We start from the raw sequence: 20,516 nt of genomic DNA, 5'->3' as shown, positions 1-20,516 counted from the left end.
CAATCATATGATCACCATTTACAATCTTCCCTGCCACCTGCCGGGAAAGTAACTGGCAGGGAAGGTCGCAAGCTGCTGCCACCTGCTGAGAGGACTCCCTCTTATCTCTGAGGTTGTCTGAAAATGCCCCATGCCAAAATCCTGCTTGGATTTCTGCATGAAGGTTTTCAGGCAGCCCCCATGGGGCTTTTAGCAAACGGAGCTTTGGGGGCTGCCTGAAAAAGCTTCCTGCCAAAAATCCAAGCAGGATTTTCTGCCACAGAGGGGCGGGGAGGGAATGGGTTTGGAGGGAGCAAGGGGGTGCATGGGGGTGCATGGGAGGATTGGGTCAGATGTGTGGGGGTATGGTGAGGGCCCCTTGATTGTGGGAAGTTGGCAGGAAGTTGCCTCACCTAGAGACCGGGGCTTTCACTTAATGACAGAAACAGGGACTGCTGGGATTGTGGTCGTTAAGCGATGTGGTCATGTGATGTTTCACCTTAATGACCGCATCGCTTAGTGACTGACGTTTTGGTCCCAATTGTGGTCAGATAGCAAGGACTACCTGTAATTGTAATCTTCAGTTCCTTCTAGTTCCCTCCAGTGTTTAGTTCCCTCCAGTGTCAAAGTCCCATCCTATCATTATTATTCTTTTTTTTTTTAAGAATACAAAACAAAAGCATTTCCCATGGGAAGGATTCTTTATAAGAATCCTTATAAAGGATGGACCCTTAGTCCATTTGTAACTTTCTAATATCAAAGTTTTAATAAGTCCTTAAATTTGTATTTAAAACTTCTTGGGCTAAGGATTGAATGAAACTCACCCCGTGCTGTAAAACTTGTCAATCCAAAGGTTCCTAATAGCTGAAGAGCAGTTAACAAGCAGTTTCCAAAAATGATTAGAAAAGGAAGTATGCAAACCCAATGTCCTTTCAAAGGCGCCAACCATGGTTTGAGCAAGATGGTTATTCCCTCAACTCCCAGAGCTCTAAAGCCACTGGAGAATGCTAACTTGCAGTCTCCTCATGAGGAGCAACTTTCTGGAGTACTTGTGGGCAATCTCAAGTGCTCTCCTTGTCTGAAGAGGAATTACAAATAGCCGGTCTACTCGCCAGCTCTTCATCCCGCTGTAGTCGTCGACTCTACTTTTCACGGAGTCCACCATTTCTTCCCCAGAAGTCTCTTCCTCTGCATTCACAAGCAGGCACAAGAAGGTTAGATAAGCAAATTTACTGTAGAGAATTAGAAAACTATAAATACCAAAATCTCCAAGAGAAATCCTGGCTTGAAGCCTCAAATCTGGTCCTCTATATGTTAGCTCTAAGTTTTAATTCTGGGGCCTCTTCCTACTATTTTTTGAGTCAACAGTCATTTAGTTGCTTGTTTCCTGGCCTTGCAGCTTTCTGCAACCCGTCTGTCCTTTTTTCGCAGCTTCATCTGCATGAGAATCAGAGAGTACTACTTCACCAGCCCTTGTACCAGGAATGACAGTTTCAAAAAGTAATGTTCTATCAACTGGGAAAAAAGGGAGAGTGTGGAAGGAGGGAAAACTGTACATCACTTTGGGTCACATTTTGGACGGGGGGGGGATGTTTTAATAATTTGAGAATCATGTGGGAAGGGTGTATAAGATAGGATAACATCCAGGTTACTAAGGGAGAGCTGCAGTGATTTAGCATAAGGGTATTCTGACAAAATCAGAAGAGTGAAGTTAGAAAATAGACTGTTAGTGAATTATGTTATGAACCAAAAGGAGTTTCACAAAAACTCAAAGCAAAACAGAAGATACAATTCAGAAGAATAGAAAGAAAACGTTAGACTCTCCTGATACCAATAGAAGCGAATATGTGTAGCTCAGGGTTGAACTGTGGAGTCCTTGGGGTTCTCTGAGCTTGGTTGTTTTCTTGCAAACATTTCATTACCTGGCTAGGTAACATCTTCAGTGCTAGAATGGGATGGGGTTTGCTCTCTGTTTATATACTGTGGCATGCCCTGCCAGTGTTAATGGGGGTGGGGGGTTTGTTTTGTTCTATTTTTTCCTCTGGTAGTTCCTTGATTAAGGTATTGTTTACTGCTGATTGTATGTCTGGTGATAATCTTGGGGTTAATCTCTGCTTATCTGGGTGATGATTGCTGGTGAGGAGATGTTCTGGTCTTTTGTTTTCCTTTCTATTGTCTCTTTTGAATAGTGTGTAGATGTTGTTTATCTCTATATGCCTGTTAATGGCTGCCTTGTCTGAATACCAAGCTTCCAAGAATTCCCTTGTATTTTTGAATTTAGCTTGGTCTAAGATGCTGACAGTTTCCCAGTTGAAACGATGGTTAAGTCTGTCCATGTGTTGTGAGAGTAAGGAGTTTTCATCATGTCTTCTGACTGCTAGTTGGTGTTCATGGATGCGCTCTGCCAGCCTTCTGCCTGTCTGTCCTACATGGTGGTTGTTACAGTCCTTACACTGTATGTTGTAGATGACTCCTGTTTTTTCTTCTTGGGCTACTGGGTCTTTTGGTTTGCTTAAGATGTTTTGGAGGGCTTTAGTTGGTTTGTATGCTACAGAGGTGCCATGTGGTTGTCATTGTCTGTTGGTAGTTTCTGAGACGTTTCTGGTGTATGGCAGTGTTATCCTTTTAATAGCTTGTGTTGGCTGTGTTGTAGTAGGTTGAGTGGTCAGGCACTTTTTGATAAAGTTGCATGGGTATCCGTTTTGTTGGAAGATGTTGTATAGGTGGTCTGTTTCCTTTTTCTGCTGTTCTGGGTTGCTGCAATGCGCTTGTGCTCGTTTGAATAATGTTCTTACACAGCTCCTCTTGTGGGAGGTTGGGTTGTTACTTTGGTAATGGAGTACTTGATTAGTGTGGGTTGTCTTCTGATAGACTTGGGTTTCTAATTTGCTATTTTTTCCTCTGCTGATGAGGATATCCAGAAAGGGTAGCATGTTGTTGTTTTCTTCCTCTCTGGTGAATTTTATTCCTTCAAAGATGTTGTTGATGGTTTCATGTGTCTTCTCTAGTTGTTCCTTTTTTATTATGACAAAGGTGTCATCTACATACTGGATCCATATTTTAGGTTGTATGTGTGGAAGTGCTATAGTTTCTAGGCGTTGCATTACAATCTCTGCTATGAGTCCTGACAGTGGTGATCCCATGGATGTGCCTCTGATTTGTTGGTGCATTTGTCCATCAAACTGAAAATAGGTAGTGAGACAGAGGTTGATGAGGTCCACGATTCTGGGTGTATTTGGTTAAGTCAGATGTGTTATGTAGTACTGCTAAAATGGATTCTTTTGCTAGTTCTGGGTTTATGGATGTAAAGAACACTGTGACGTCAAATGAGACCATAATTTCATTTCCATCTATGTGTACATCTTTGATTTTCTGGAGGCACTGTAGTAAGCAGTTGATAGAATATTCACTCTTCTCTGTGAGATGTCCAAGTTTTTTTTGTCAGTTCTTTCGCTATGTTGTGTGTTAGAGTCCCTGGTAAGGATACAATTGGTTGGAGCGGTATGTCAGGCTTGTGTGTTTTTGGTTGTGTATAGAAACATGGGAGGATGGGTCCACTGCTTTTCATCCACCATTGTTCCTCTTTTGTGATCTGACCTTTCTTGGTTAGGTTGTTAAGGGTTCTCTTGATTAGGTTGTCTAGTTTCTGTATTGGGTTGGTGTTAAGTGGGATGTAGGTTTCTTTGTCCTCTAATAAGGAAATTCTTGGAAGCCTGGTATTCAGACAAGGCAGCCATCAACAGGCATATAGAGATAAACAACATCTACACACTATTCAAAAGAGACCATAGAAAGGAAAACAAAAGACCAGAACATCTCCTCACCAGCAATCATCACCCAGATAAGCAGAGATTAACACCAAGATTACCACCAGACATACAAACAGTAAACAATACCTTAATCAAGGAACTACCAGAGGAAAAAATAGAACAAAACAAACCCCCCACCCCCACCAACACTGGCAGGGCATGCCACAGTATATAAACAGAGAGCAAACCCCATTCCATTCTAGTGCTGAAGATGTTACCTAGCCAGGTAATGAAACATTTGCAAGAAAACAGCCAAGCTCAGAGAACCCCAAGGACCCCACAGACTTTCCTGACCAGGACTTGACAGTAAATCACAGACCTATATAAAGCTGAATTAATTTCCTGGCTTGGATTTGGCAAAAGTCTCACAGAAACAATTCAGCTAAATAAGAATCTTTATTGGAAGCAAGAATGAAACGAAACAGAACAGTTGGCTGTAAGAGCCTCTTATACACATGATGGTTCAGATCCATAATTTTTTCTTCCTGCCCTTCCCGAAAATTAATAGACCCTTTGTGTGGCACTTGGTGGCCAAGAAGCTGAGCAACTGTTGAGTGTTTACATAAATTACATAATGGTTTGCATAATTTCCAAATCTGGCCTGAGAACACCAGGCTCTTGGCTTACTTCTCACAGAAAATATGTCAAAGGATCTTCATTCAGTCTTTCAAGGAAGAAATCAGAATTTGCACTAAGCAAAGGAATGTGTAAAAGAAAGCTCAAAGAGAGCCAAATGGAATTCATATGAGGACTCTAAAGGAATTCCCAGGGCAGTTTCAGAATTACCATCAATTTAGAAAGCAGGCCCCCCCCCCCCCCAAAAAAGGTCTGTGACCAGAATAGAAAACAAGAACTCTCTTTCAAAAAATGATGGTTACTATTGGCCTATCAACTTGATTTCTCAACCCACTTGATTTTTCAACTTACAACAAAAGATAGTTTTTAGGAACCCTGAGGACAACGGAAAAAAATCAGGAGTCTGGTAGCACCTTTTCTAACACATTTTATTAAAAGGCATAAGTTTACGTGAACTGTAGCTCACTTCATCAAATCCATAGAGTGGCTAGAAAAATGTAGGATTTAAATTGGGTTGAGGTGGGGGGAAGAAAGGTAGGGTAAGACAGGTTGCCTCAGCAAATGCAGGTTGCGAAAGATGTTATAAATTAACAATTATAATGTGTTCAAAAGAGTGTTTGCTGAGACCTTCTCAGATTGCCTGAAACCTTTTAATATATATGAGATCTGCAATCTCTCACTCAAGGATGCTGTTAAAGTCCAATTTTTCCAAAACAGACATTGAGGCCTGCCATAAAGTGTCCTGACAGGTTGAAATGGTGTTACCACTTTGTCCTTGTGTTGAGTCTCAATGTCAAACTTGTGTCCATTAATTCTTTTGTGTAAAGTATGTCCCATTTGTCCTACATAGAATCCAGAGGGACACTGCTGACATGTGATGGCTTATATCACATTAGAGGAAGAGCATGTGAAGATGCCTTTAATCTTGTGTGTGTACTTGTTGGGGCCTGTGATGGTACTATTGGTGTAGATGTGAGGGCAGACTAGACATCTGGGTTTGTTGCAGGGTGTGGTTCCTATGTAAGCACCATTGTTGTTTATGATAATCTGCTTCAGGTTGAGTAGTTGTCTGTATGCAAGTATAGGCCTGTCACCCAGTGCCTAAGAAAGTGCAGTATCGTTGTCCAGTTTGGGCCATAGCTTATTAATAATGTGTTTGAGTAGTTTGAGCTATGAGCTGTAGGTGACAACCCATTGGTGTGCTCTTGTTCTGTTTCTATGGCCTGTTTTCTAATAGGTCCTTCCTGGGTATTGATCTGGCTCTACTGATTTGTCTACTGATCTTGTTGGGTAGATAATTCAGTCTCCTAAAGGGGAGACAATTCCACAAGGCCAGAGGTGAAACATGACGAACAGAGCTGCCCTTCTTCTTGCATTCCAAGAACAAGTGGTTGGATGCAAAATTTCCTGGAAATTTGTTTTGTTTTGTTTTATCCCCAGACTAAATCAAATTCTGGTGTTCATGGCTGCCACCCAGTGCTGTAGATGATTATCCATTTGATTCTTTTACAATTCTGTGATTTTATGCTAATGTCCAAAAGAATCTGAGTTTGTGTTTATTCATAGAGAATGCCTTTGCCTTTAACTAACACAGAGTTATGACTGATATGTACTGTACTTTTAGTCCATTCCCTCCCCCCACTCCCAATGGTACATGTAAACTGAGGCAAGTAAGCCTGATACAGTTACTTGAAAGGAATTTGGCAGCACTGGAATGATATGTGAGGTTTTCCAGTTCACTTCGCAGACTAGTAGACACAAACAGTTCACTTGACGTCTCTTATCTGTTTCTTTTCAAACACTCTAGGGAGAAACCAAAGTTCTGAAACTGAAAAATCTACGACCTCATGACTATGCCAGTTATACATGCCAGGTATCTGTCAGAAATGTGTGCGGCATTCCTGATAAGACGGTTACCTTCGAGCTTACCAACACAACTGGTAAGACAGACAAGCCCAATAATAATGGGATTAGGAAATGGCTCTCTCTCCCACCCATTCAGATCAAGAGGGGAAGCCTTTCAAGAGATTAACGCTTGCAAAAGAAGGGGAGGGATGTTTGACCAGGAGGGCCCTTGGATTCCTTAGGGATCTTTCTATAGTAGGTGAAGATGATTTGGAGGGAGGTGGAGGGTATGGTCACAGCCACCACTGCTTCGTCCAATTCAAATTGCTGAGTTTATGCAATCATGTGACAGCAATGGGGAGTAGGATCAAGCTCTTTTGGGGGGAAAGCCTCCCAAATTTGGGAGGGGGAGGATTGCCAAATTTTAGTAGTACACTGTGGAGATGTTTTGGGGGGTTACAGTGTTAAGTTAAGGTACCCACTTCTTGGTTATGTTTGTGATTTGGGTTGTTGTTTCTTGGCTGCCTGTATTTTTAACTTTTATGTTTGTTATTGTTTTTATTCTATTTTAATTTTGTTCACTGCCCAGAGTCAGTTGTTGAGATGGGTGTCCATGTAATATGGATAAATAAATAAATGCTAGGAGATCCCTGTGTAGTCCACAAGCTATTAATTGTCCACCCTTCCCCTATAAAAACGATACATGGATGACTAATTCTAACTTTGTATTTCCCTATGTTTGCACTTATGGAGCCTTTTTTTTTTCTTTAAATGAAGTTTTAAGGATAAAATCTTATAACAGAAGCTCTAGCTTTAGATCCCTCAATACCCACCTCAGTTTCTGATCTGTGTCATTTTGTGTTCTGACTTGCTTCCTCATTAATCTGTGATGTTTTAAAAATCACAGCTTTTAGATTTTATTTTCAAATATACTTTCCCTTGAGATACCATACAATTTATCTCCTCAAAATATTCATTTTAAATACATTTTTTGAAGTGTATCAGTGTGACCCTCAACAGAAGGCTTTTCTAGCTTTGTAGTCTGCAGTCTTTGAAGCCAGTATGCTAAGAAGATGATAGAGTAGCCAATGCCATCTCAGGGGTAGACATTCTTTTGTTCAGAAGGAGAGGGTAAAGGGAGCCTGCTTGATATAAACTAGATGTTCCAGATGTTGAACTGCAACTCCCAGCAATTCTAGCCAGCACTGTCAATTGTGATGGATGTTGAGAGTTGCAGTTCAACAACACCTGAAAAACCAAAGGTCCCCTACCCCTTATCATTATTCTAACACCAATGCAATGTTCATAGTAAAGCTCACTGACTTAACTCCACCTAAGAGCCAGCCTTCAGACTATGCTGAATTTCCACTCTCTCTGTATGCATTTTGAAATGTAGCACGCAATGTGTAGGATGAAATCAAGAGCCTTTTACATGCAGAGCATGTGTTCTTCCAGTGACATATGGCTTTTGGGGAATAAGGGGTTAGTGCCAGGTTTTAGGATTGCTAGCAGTAGGCTTTAGGAACAATCCTGGATAAGAAATTGAACTTTAGTTAACAAGGCAGAGACGTAGAAAGTCCAATGCCGGTATATCGAAAAAACATTCTATTCAAAACATGGATAGTAACACTGGTTCCACTGAATACAACAGAAGGCCACATTTACCATGTTTGCTGTAGAATTTTCTTGCCAAGAGGGTCCTTAATAAATAGCAAACAGGTTAAGAATGTCAGAGGGAAAGCAAATAAATCCTTCATTTGTTCCCCACAACAATAACCCTGTGAGATAATTTGGGCTGAGAGATAGTAACTGGCCCAAAATCAATCAATCTATCTATATTTATTTATTTATTTAAAACATTTGTATAGCCACCCACCTTAAACCAAACTCTGGGTGGTTTACAACCAAGAATAAAAAAAAAAATATACACACAATAAAAGCAAGAAACAATAAAACCCAAAAGCAGAAAAATCTGGCACCACAGCCACACTTCCCTGACCCAACCCACACTGTCTCCTCCCATGACTAAAGGTGACTTAAAAATGGGTTCCCTGATCCTAATCCAATGCACTAAACTCTATACTGCATTGACTCTCCAACTATTTTCTGAGAATAGTAAATGTAGTCTGAACGAATGCTATTATTGCTGGTCATTCTGCTTTGAGGTGAAAGAATAGATGAACTCCTTTCCAACTCAGACTGAATGCCTCATTAGAAATCTTTTTGTGCCAGTTAAATTCAGGTAGAATAACAGCGTTCCCCTTGTTCTGCACTTTAATGCATCAAAGCCTAGAATCATATCCCAAACCATAACCTCAGATTGGGTGGAAGGAAGTATCACCCTCTGCTATTTTTCAGATTCCGCATGGCATGTGAACCCAAGAGACCATTGTGTTTTTGCCCACTTCTTCCTTACTATTCTATTATTAATGGTTTTACAATTAGGAGGTCCAAAGGATCAATTTGGCAACTCCCAGAAAGGGCAGGGGCAGGGCAAGTAAGCGATTTTTTTCTCTCCCTTGATTTCAACACAGTTAAGCTGCATAAATGGAGAACTCTCCTGCAGTTATACTGCAGCAAATTGGACTTCAAAGAGAATTGAAAGCAACTTTTTGTTTTTCTTGGGTCCCTCCTCCCTTTCTTCCTCAACTCACTTTGCCAGCAAGGTGTGTGTGAGTTGTTGTTGTTGTTTAAGAGAAGGGGAGAGAGGAGAACAAAAGAAATTGCCACAGGTTGCAAATAAATTAGATTCATCTCCTGCATAAGAATGGCTGCATATTGTTAGCCTCCGTCTGCTAACTGCAGTAGGATGTGATCAGAGGTGGGCCCACAGCGGAATTTGGGTTTTGTGCTATCTAGCCAGAACTCAGCAGCCAAGGGAGGTGCTGCCAGCACTTTTGCATGGCGCAGGCGGCCGATTTACAGATTCCTTTCGGCCCAGTTATACATACGAACAAGCTGCCCCAAGGCAATACCAAGTCCCATCAGGTCACATTTTCTGACATTATGGAAAATAAAATGTTGCTACACAAGGTTGGGAAACTGACATAAAATAAAATATGTAATTTTGAATGTTTGTCTAAACCAGAGCTTCAGAAACTTCTCTGTCCAGAGCAAGGCCCATTAGAATAAGAAAAATGCAATATTTGAATTTCTTCAGGTCAAAAATCAACACCTTTCACTTTAAGTCATAAACCACATCCTATTCCACATTGTTCTTCATTCTTCAGCCATGTGGTTATTTTATTTAAAATGGGAAATCAAGAAATGAAACTTTCCATTAAAAGCAGGAGAAATAACACGTCACATTTTTCAAGATGCTGAGGACCGATAAAACAATACGACGTCCACTTTGTGATACTGTACCTTAGTCCAAATATCACGCATTCTTGATGGATAGAATAATCCAGTGTTCACCCTCTAAATGTTCCATTTGATTGACCACGTTTGTACGCCATCACTTGTAAAAGGATTCTCTTGGTGTTTTCCAATTTAAAAAATGCAGTCAAAAAATAATACCTAAAAAAAGCCAAAAATCTGGAGGACAGACCTGAAAAGTGGAGTGCAGTTCTCATGCATCTTAAAACTTAAAACATGCTAGGTTGAGCAACTTTAGATTTAAAAGTGAAATTAAAAGTCTTGTTCTTGAAAACTAGACTGTAGGTATCAAGAGGTCTCAGGGGAAGATGCTTCATAACTAGAATGCTACAACTAGTAAGTCTTGTTCCTACTAAACTTCTATCATATACAGTATAATTTGGTGAAGACCCCTAGAGAAGCTTCTCCAAAGATGAAATTTGAGTTTACTTATTTGTGTATTATTTGTGTATTATTTATTATCAAGATTTATAAGGCCACCCAGCTCAAACAGTGTGGTAAGGATATGTGGGAGTAGATGATTCTTTATGTAATCTGACCCCAAATACTTCTGGACTTTAAAAACTGAAGCATGGAAATCATTATATAGGCAAAATTTCAAATGTACAGTACCATTTACTGTGCATATCAAAACCCCACCATAATTTCAGGGGTGATAAAGACCTCTGTAATCAACTTTTTTTCACTTAGGCAAAGAAGATCCAGCATCTTCAGATTATTCTGAAAAAAAAGTATTTTTAGCATCTTTGTAGTTTTTTCGTTTATCCACATTTTTAGAAGTCCTTTTTAAACTGTGTGATGCTGATTAGGAATGTGATATGAAGCAACTTCTATAAATTTGCATCATCTTCCAAATTCTACTGGAACAATAAGTGAAATAATAGCCCAATATTCAATATTAGGTGTTTTCCAAGCTGTACAGAGTGGTACTATAATGTCTTCTAACACTGACATAATACTTGTGTTTACACAATGCAAAATGATGTTCCTGTTTTGAGCTTCAGCAGCATGATTGAATACTGTTGAGCCAACTTTTACAAATCCTCATAAAAAATGCTGTCACTTGGGATTTACTTTCTTTAAGACTTACAGTCCTCCTGAGACCCAGAAAGGAAGATTACAGCATCAGCCTCTTTAACTGGAAGACAGTATGAAGTATTTGAATTGGCGAGGCCAGGCATAAGTAATAAAAGCCCAGTCATGTTGTAACATTTTGGAATTCAGATTCTTCTGCTCTCAGTTTCACTACATATTCCAGTCCTAGATTAGGCCCTAGTTGGGGCTCAGCAAAATGCCCCCTCCCATTCTGTGAGCATATTGTAAGATAGGGAAATCAGGGGGAGCATATTGGCAAATGATCTCCTGGCGACTGATGGTCATCCATTTCCCACTCACTGAAATGCAGAAGTAATGGTGAAGAGGTGCTCCATTGACCATAAATGCATGTTTATTTCATCCACACATCCCCCTCAGTTTGCCTGGGGCTTGGAAGTTCAGCTGAAATTTCTTTGCCTGAATATTAGATTCAGCTCATGTTGCCATCCAGTTTGACTATCCTTTCCTGAAGACAAAACTCCAGTCACCACTTGTTACTGTTGTTGTTGTTATGGTCCATTGAGTCAACCCTGTCTCCTGGTGATGGCAGGAACAGGCACATGCAGTTTTCTTGGCAACATTTTCAGAATAGGTTGGCCAGTATCTTCTCCCTAGGGCTGAGAGAGAGAGAGAGAGAGGGAGGGAGGGAGAGGGAGAGAGAGAGAGGGAGGGAGAGGGAGAGAGAGAGAGACCCAAAATCACTCAGCTGGCTTTCATGTCTATGGCAGGGCTAGAATTCACAGTCTCCCTGCCTGTAATCCAGGGCCTTTACTGTAGCTACTTCATCACATTGGCTCTCCCAACAGATTGGACATAATTGACCAGTGTTTTGCTTATGCCAGTCTATATATTTGGGCAGTAAGACAAGGAACATTAATTTTTAAAGCATCCAAGTATAAGTCTGGATGTGTAATAAAATCAGAATGGTTGTGAAATATGTATATTATTGCCCCTGTAAGAGAGCAGCCTTCCTGTTTTTTGTTTGCCTGAATTAGAAATTCAGGGCAAAGCCGGTACAGGTCATTAATGCAGGGTCCAAAGAAAAGAGATGGCAGATATAATGATGTCATTAAATCAAGCTTTATGAATATGTAACGATGCCTTATTTTGCATTATTACAGCTGTTACTTAAAACATGCTCTCAGCCTTTGTACCGTTGACTGTTACTTTCTGAGCTCTGTGTGAAGTCTCTGATGGCCCCGAGAAGGAGCTTTAAAGGGCCTTTGAGAGATTAAACAAAAAACACAGAGAAAAGCCTTTTCGATCTGTGTCTGGGGATGTTGAAGAAAAGGAATTAATCAGAAGGGTTGAGGTTAAGCATTTTAAAGCAGAGGAGCTGCCCATTCATAAGATGACTCCTTACATAAAGGGGAGGCTCAAGGATTTGTGAATGAGGTTAGAGCCAAGTATTTGATATGTATGGTAGTTAAAGAAATAGCTCTGAGAGGTTAGCAGTAATTGCTAGGAGGAGGAGGCAGGGCACGGGGTGGGGTGGGGGAAGATATTAACAAGCTAAAGGAGTTCTGTTCTTTCATTGCTGTAATGTGAACTACTGGGAATTAAATCCTCAAGAAAGACTTTTTCCTATCAAAAGTCTGCTTCAAGGAATCACATGAGGTGCAGGAAATTTGGAAAGGATAGTTTTGTCACAAACTGTGATTGGGAGCTACTCATCTTTCATTGTGCCACATTTTGAAGATGCACATATTTATAATTCCAGAGCATGGAATTGCATCAAGTCTGAATGAATCTCATATCTTTGGAGAAAAATAGAATAAGCTTTTTTGGGGGCCCCAACCTGATGTTGTGTAAATAGCCTCGCTGATGGAGGATGATAGGTATTGTAGCCTTTAAGGCACCAGATTATGGAACACTAAGCTCTAACACTACATTCTCACAGTGGTGGCACTGTCAGATATTTAAGAAAAACTGACCGTAAATTATTGGTCTATATCCCAGCAATAATTTAACACTGATCCATATTAGAGGGATCTGAAGTCTATAAAGGGACAATTCAGTTGTGCAATGGGAAAAATCAAATAATTGGTTGGGACTGATGGAAATTACATTGATAGAAGTTATATCTGACAGGCCATGGGTTCCCCATTCCTGCGGTAGCAGAACATTGGCAAAGGAGGGACTTGAGAGGGAGACATTCTCTTCTTTCCCAATATAATTTGGCAAGCCGATCAAGAAAGCATAAATGCATCTTTTTGAGCACAGTGCTGATGTATGCCTCCAATTTTCATCTGTACGTTTTGAAACTGACTAGTGTCAGACATTTAAGAGTTACCATTTGACTGGGTTACAAGCACAATATGTGTTTTTTTTCTTTGCAAGTTCATCAGGCTTTCTTTTGTATATATTGCAAATTATGCTAATTCATACTTCCTAGAAATGAATCTTTACCTCTTTTTTAAAAAAATTTTTCTCTCTCTCTTATAGCTCCACCAGCTCTAAAATTATCTGTGAATGAGACTTTAGTGGTAAATCCAGGGGATAATGTTACCATACACTGCACGCTAACAGGCGGGGATCCTTTGCCTCAGGTAGTCTGGTCTCACTCACCCGGTCCTATGCCTCTGAACAGCCTGATTCAAGGGGGCAATCTTACCATCTGGGGCATCCAAACAGAAGATTCAGGTTATTACAACTGTACAGCCATCAACAATGTGGGGAATCCAGCCAAGAAGACAGTGAACCTATTGGTGCGATGTACGTCTTTCTATTAATCTAACTGGGGATGGAGCCTGAATTTCCAGCTCACTTTGTCCCTTTTAAAGACTGGAATAAATTTAAGACAGAGAGAGTGTTAACCAAGCTTGATTTTATATTGCATGGCTTCCTTTCCTTCAGTCCTCTTAATTTTCAGGTTTGTTTTCAACAAATACATGTGTACACACACATACATACATACTACTTTACACTGAGTTGCATTGATAGGAGAGGGATTTTGAAAGGAGATGGATGCAAACAAATAAGTTTTCCCACATTCCTTGAAACTCTTCCCTTTCTCCTGTTTTTCTCCTGATCTCTCTAGTTACTTCTGTCGAAGCACCTGCTCTTCTTGCCACATTCCATTTATTGATGGTCAAATTAGTACATTAAATTTGCATATAAATGTAATGTAGCCTGTTCAAAAATCAAGTTTGTATCCCTCTCCTATCAAGAATGAAATCATAGCAGACAGGGAAGGATATTCTCTTCCATCTGCATCATGGACTCAGTGGAAATAACCTTCCAGAGTTATTTCTGCCTAAGAAGAGGAGATGCTATTAAACAGAATGTTAAATGGATTTAAATAATATGGTTTATTTATTGTTTTATGTAGTTACTCAGATTTCTGTGCCACTTCAATCAGGACATGACATGACATGACACAATATGATATGACGTATTTTGACCATTTGAAGATAAGGCATTGATATATTGACCAGTTTGGCCTTTGTGTTTCCTCCAGCCATGAAGAATGCAACATTCCAGATCACTCCTGATGTCATCAAAGAGAGTGAAACCATCCAGCTAGGGCAGGACCTGAAGCTCTCATGCCATGTGGATGCTGTCCCACAAGAAAAAGTTTTCTACTTCTGGTACAAGAATGGGAAGCTGGCCAAATTCTCAGATCGAGTAGTTGTCATCAAGAATGACCCAGAACTCCCCCCAGTGACAAGCAGCCTGGAGATAATTGATCTTCGTTTCACTGACTATGGTACATACCTGTGTGTGGCATCTTTCCAAGGGGCACCCATCCCTGACCTCAGTGTTGAGGTGAATATTTCTTCAGAAACAGGTAAACTTTCATCTAATTTTTTAACTTATCCAGAAGCCTGATTAAGGATAGAACACAATTAAAAAGGAATGCATACTTTAATCAAAATCTATCCTGGAATTTTCATAAACAGCCTAAGCTCTGTTTGCCAGATTGGTAGATTATCTTTAATCACAGGATAAATCCTTTTCAAATTATTTAGAGGGTTTAAGATTGAAGTCTGCACTGCCATGCAACTTCTTTCTCCCTGTTCCAAATGTTGTGTTTTCAGATAAATGACTACAGAAAAAGTCAGGCTGAGTACATTTCTTTACATGTAATCTTTTATACTTATTATATCATGTTGTTTTTCTTTTTCCAATGTTTTATTTCTTTTTCTGTATCTTAAAATATAACAAACCTTAAAAAAAAAAAAGGCTTAAGGGTATAGCATGTTAAAGTGAGGGACCAGATCCATATTTGAATAGTTCCCCTTACAATAAAAACATCTCTGCATGTCGATTAGTAGAACATTGGGGAGAAGGGATAGGGCATGGTGTAAGCATTTAGCCATCTAGAAAGAGTAATTCTGTGATATTATTTGAGGATGAAATTGCTAATTCTCTGGGAAATTCTGGCTAAGGATCAAATTTCATATGGCACTAACTACATTACTGAAACTAGATCAGGGTTTTAAAATAAATGTACAGGTAGTCCCTGGATTAAGAACGCCTGGTTTATGGATAACCCATAGTTAAAATGGAGCCTACTGTAGCAAAATTCAAGTTAAATACACAATGGTTTGAGTAAATTACACAATACTACTTATATAGTATTATATAATAATACTGTTCCAGCTTACATACAAATTCAACTTAAGGTCAGACCTTGGCAACGGAACTCATTCTTAAGTATCATCTCATGAGTATCATCTCATCAGGGATAAATCCAAGGGAAAATTATTGAAACTTTCCATCCCTAGCCGCTCCTCCATGCAAACATGCACTGTGATGTTCTCCTTTGCAAAAAAAAAAAAAAAAAAGCTCTTGTTTGTGCCAGGGAGTTTTGCTTATTTTCATTTATTTTAGCTCAACACTAACAGTAGCATATTGTAGAGAAATTGCCATTGGGATTACAGTTAAACCTGCCCTCCATATGTACGCTGTCCCATTGAAAATAACCTTCATACTTATTGACTAAAGCAAACAGTGGTTTAGTTTCTAATGATTCACTTAGCATCACGTCTATTTTGTTCCTCAGAGGGATTCAGAGGTAAGGCAGCTAGAGAACAGAGCCTTTCTGAAGTATGTTTGCAACAAACGTCACAGGTGCCTATCAGAGAAACAATGGGAATGCCAGCAGTCCACTTAAAATAGATTTCCAAATGAAGATCCTTGGCAAGGCTCACCACCACAGAAACATTCAGAAGTAATCTGAATGAAGCATGCAACTGTAAAATTGATATACATATCATTTTTTAAATAGTAAAATATGCAAAACCAACAAGAACAAAGATAGAAAATAAGAAGTAGAGATACAAGAAAGAAATTGAAAAAGAAAAACATACAATTGTGCCTTCCCCCCTTCTTTCTATCGAGTAATTATCATCTTAAACTTTTCTCCAACCTCTTTGTTCATTTTTAATTCTCAAATCCCAAGTTCATCGATTCATTCTTCTCTTCTTTCAGCAAAAAGTCCATATAAGGTTTCCACAACTGTAAAATTCTTCAAAATTCATGTGTTTTGAAAAAAGAGTTTTAGCATGATTATATTGAAGTGTAGATCTTTCCCCTAGTTTGACCACATATGGGACCAGTTTCATGTTCCCTGATTTTCTGGATCTCCTTTCTCTCACAAGACCTACCAAGCTGGTCATCCAACATAAGGGTCCCAGAAAGCCGGCTTTAATTAAAAACTTTTCAAATGCAATTTACACATTTTTCCCATAAAGAAAATTGTCTCCTGCCAGGTGAGCACATGCTGGCAGTACTGAGCAATGCAGGTGCAGCTCTATCTTCACACTATATAAGAGAGGATCTGATGAGATTCCATAGCCCACATAAGACCTGCAAATTGAAAATTCACCTTCTTATTGCCTAGTGATATAACTGATGGAGATGCTGGCTGCTAGACCTACATAAATATGCCTTTAAGCTAGCTATGTGCTATATTTTTGTCTGATTAAAATCATCACACTCTTTCTTGGCCCTCTTACATTTTTGGGTTACACTGAGACATTAGTTGATGATGCAGGTAAAAATAACTTTAGAACTTTTACATTTCATTTTTAAATGAAATGATGTGAATCCCTTCAAAATGTGAAAGTATACATAAACATATTTGAGGAGACAACAAGGAGTTCATAGGGAATCAGAAACCAGTCCTATCAGGTTTCCATGATGTTATAGTTACAGGTATTCCTGCCCTGGTTTCCTATCAGTTTTACTGGGTATACAACTCCCAGAATTTCTAATAAAAAAGAAGATGTAGTTCAAATATATTTGGAGATCACCATATAGGAGTAGGTACCCCTGAAGAATCTGTATCCCCTATGTATAATCTTAAGAGGAGGGCAAAAAAATGATGAAGATTATGAAGAGCAAGTTTTGAGAGTTGTAAGAACTAAGGAAAGTAAGATTAAGAAGCAATAATTTCTATAGAACTACCACATAGATGATGGAATAAAATTATTCTTTGTAGTCTAGATTGTAGGACTTGAGCCAATGGGAACAGGTTACAGACTACCTCAAAAGCTGATAGATTAGAGCTGTTAGAGTTTTTACAACATTTTCAGTCATAAAATGTAGGGGTTAGATATCTTGAAGATTATCTAGTCTAGGTATCATGTCTCCACAATCTTTTCTCTTTTCCAAGCCTCCAACTGTTCCTCACTGCCCAGAGTCCACTGGAGCTGGGCAGCCAATAATGATGATGATGATGATGATGATGATGATGATGATGATGATGATGATGATGATTTTCCTTCCATGGCTCTTATCATCCTGGTTGTTCTTCCTTGGAACTGCTCCAATTTATTCATGTTTTCCTAAAATGTAGGGTCCACAACCGGACACAATAGTCTAGTGGTCCAAGTGGAATAGAGAGGAAGAATGATTTCTTTTGATCTTTACACTATTATTTCTGCTAATGTAGCCTAGGACTTTTTTTTTTTTTTTTTGGCAGCTGCATTTGAACTTGTGAGATATCAAATCCTTTTTGCTGCCCATTGTGGTCCTGCATTTCATCCTATGCTCATCCCTTTGAATTTCCTTACCCAAATGTATACTTTGCATTTCTCTGGTGAAATCCATCTTACTGATTATTTCTGCCCATTTTCCCAGCAGGTCAAGATCCTCCCGAATCTTGATGCCACTTTCTGAGCTATTTGCTCTCTCCCCCATCTTTATGTTATCCTCAAATTTGATAATCATATTTGTTAATTTGCTAAGCCATTGACATACCCTTATGGATACAATTGTTCAACCAGCTCTGTATCCATCTAACAGTACCGTATTCTAGCCCATGTTTTCTGATTTTCCATACTAGAATCTCATGAAAAATATTGTTGAATGTTTGCTGAAGTCAAGGTACACTCTGTCTACTGGATTTTCAGAGTTAACTAAACTAGTCACTCTGTCAAAAAACATCACATTGGTTTGTTGTGATTTCTTCTTGCTAAACTCATGTTGGTTTTGCCAAGCAATACATTCTTTTCTAATTGACTGCTTAATAATCTGTTCCAGAGTTTTGCGAAATGTCAATGTGATCTGAATGATCTGTAGTTAGTTGGGTTCTTTTTCCTCATTTCTGAAGATTGGAATAACAGAATGAGGAAGGCTTTTTTCCTATGACAGGCAGAAGCCAAATTCCATAGAAGTATATGGAATAAGTACTTATGGTGCATGGACTGGATCAGCATTATTTAATATATCAAGGTCACAGAATTAAATATGCCTTGACTTCAACTTCAGTAATCCTTTACACACACATACCACTCCAATGATCTAATCAAACATTGCTGTTGAATAATTGTTCTTTCTTGTCATCTTTTTCCCATTAGTCCCTCCAACCATCATGGTGCCCAAGGGTCAATCCATCATTACTGTCCGTGAAGATTCGAAAGCAGACTTACAGTGTGAAGTCCGAGGGAAACCCAAACCTCCCATCATCTGGTCTAGAGTTGATAAAGAGGCTCCTATGCCTTCAGGTACCATGACAGTGGAGACCAACGATGGGAAACTGCATTTTGAAAAGGTGACTCAAAAAATGAGTGGGATTTACAAATGCCAGACAGCCAGATACAATGGCTTCAACATTAGACCCCGAGAAGCCCTGGTGCAACTCAATGTACAGTGTGAGTATAAATGAGGAACTGTATGCTCTTTGATGAAGCATATCTGTCTTTACTGGCTTTGCAGATAATTTTAACATTACTTTATTATATCAAAAATTACTAATAGAAAAAATACATATACATGTAATTTTATTAATAGTGTGATATAATTAAAATTAAAGGAAAAAAAGAAAATTAAAAACTTTGGAATGTATATCAAAAACAAAGCAACTTGCTCAAATATCTACTTCTTTGTTCCTTAAAAAAAAACTAATTCAACTGTTGACAAATAACAAATCATAAATCCATTGCTGAAAAGTGGGTGTAGCTGTATCCTTTCATTGTAAGAACAACAGCAGCAATAATGTTAGCTGTATCCCATACATGAGAAATCTACAGTTGTTGATATCATGATCAATTCCAAATACTGGGGAAAAATATCTGCATGCTCAACACACAAAGATTAAGTTAAAACTCAATGAGCAAACAGAGAACAAACCTGCCAGTGGAGTTCAAAGGAGAAAGAACAAGTGAGGAGAGCGACCAGAGAAGCTATATGTCCTGAGAGACTGTATGTCAGATGTGAGAAAGGAAAGAGTTGTCTCCTGAATAGCTGCTGACAGTAAGGGGGTTTACTGTACTGAGAGCTACTAATTGCCTGTTGTGGGTAGCCACCAGGGTTTTTGGGAGTGAGGTGGCACACACATTTAATAAATAATCAAGTGATTGCTTCCTGCTGGGTAAGCAAAGTCTGTAGGAGGAATATAAGGCACCCATGTTTCAGGGAGTAAGTTCATTGAGCAAGAGCAAGCCAGGAGTTTCCAGTGAAATTTGCACAGGAATCCTTATGAAATTTTCTGTATAAATGAACATTGTGTCCTTGACTAATCTCAGAACAGAACAAGAAAACATAAACGTTTTCTATTCATGGTATAGGTAGTCCTCATTTAGCAACCACAGTTGGGACTAGTAATCCGGTTATCAAGTAAAATGAATGCTAAGTGAAACCACGACTATGCTTATGATCTTACTTCAGCTTTCCTTTGCTTTACGGACCTGCAAAGGTCATAACTTCAAGGATTGGTCATAAAGTTACTTTTTCATCAGTGTCATAACTGTGAATGGTTCCTAAATGAGGCAGCCCTTAAACAAGGACTATCTGTATCTTAAGGAAGAAAAATGAAGACAAAACAGGAGTTCTGCAGTGCTTGTGGCCTGTTTGTATTCCTGTCTGAGAACAATCTGGCATGTATTGCAGCAAGGGAAAACTTTTAGCAGTCCTTGTAGAAAAGGTCAAATGACTGGAGCAGTGAGAGGCCACATTTTAGCTGATAAGAGAAGATAAGATTTAGCATATCAAAGAAAAGAGCCACTATAACAAAAACTGAAAAGCAACTTTCCATAGGAAGAGAATCAAGTCAAAGGAGCCAGCCCAGTAGATAAAATGACTACCAGAAGAGTAGTCATTTTATGATATTCTCCATTTAGAGAATATTCTATGTCATTGAAATTTGAAAACAGCTTTGAGGCCCTAACAGAATAGACAGGATCTGAATCTTCCGTGGAAGAAAGCGAGACACTGCAGAACAGAACAAATAATGGATCTAAGACAGAAATGCCAGTTACCTCAACAATCAACTAGCACCAAGGCTGAGAACTGCAAAGCAAGATATCCGTTAAGCCATAGAAAAGGTGGGAAACTCTAGTAGGTACAAGAGGGAACTGTACTCTCATGTTGACAAGGGGCAATCAG

General features: G+C 39.2%; 1 protein-coding gene across 21 annotated transcripts in view; it reads left to right on the top strand.

The window, feature by feature from the left end:
• Window positions 1-20,516, top strand: part of MDGA1 (MAM domain containing glycosylphosphatidylinositol anchor 1) — a 337,350-nt gene that overhangs the window by 115,928 nt on the left and 200,906 nt on the right. For 20 of the 21 annotated variants that reach the window (XR_015796952.1, XR_015796953.1, XR_003084348.2 and 17 more), the window contains exons 5-8: window positions 6,172-6,304; window positions 13,128-13,397; window positions 14,143-14,472; window positions 18,491-18,784. Coding sequence is in view for 15 of the 21 variants with exons in the window: in XM_088145305.1 (XP_088001431.1) it covers window positions 6,172-6,304; window positions 13,128-13,397; window positions 14,143-14,472; window positions 18,491-18,784 (1,027 nt within the window). In the remaining 6 variants the exon portion in view is untranslated. The remainder of the gene's footprint in view (window positions 1-6,171; window positions 6,305-13,127; window positions 13,398-14,142; window positions 14,473-18,490; window positions 18,785-20,516) is intronic. The other variant, XM_088145366.1, reaches the window with a different exon arrangement.

The sequence above is a fragment of the Python bivittatus genome, unplaced genomic scaffold (genome assembly GCF_059951505.1).
Source record: "Python bivittatus isolate LINGU-HERP-01145 unplaced genomic scaffold, Pbiv_v1 ctg000020_np1212, whole genome shotgun sequence".
Taxonomy (NCBI): Eukaryota; Metazoa; Chordata; class Lepidosauria; order Squamata; family Pythonidae; genus Python; species Python bivittatus.
The sequence above is the reverse complement of the archived record's forward strand: the minus strand, read 5'-3'. Positions and strand labels throughout refer to the sequence as shown.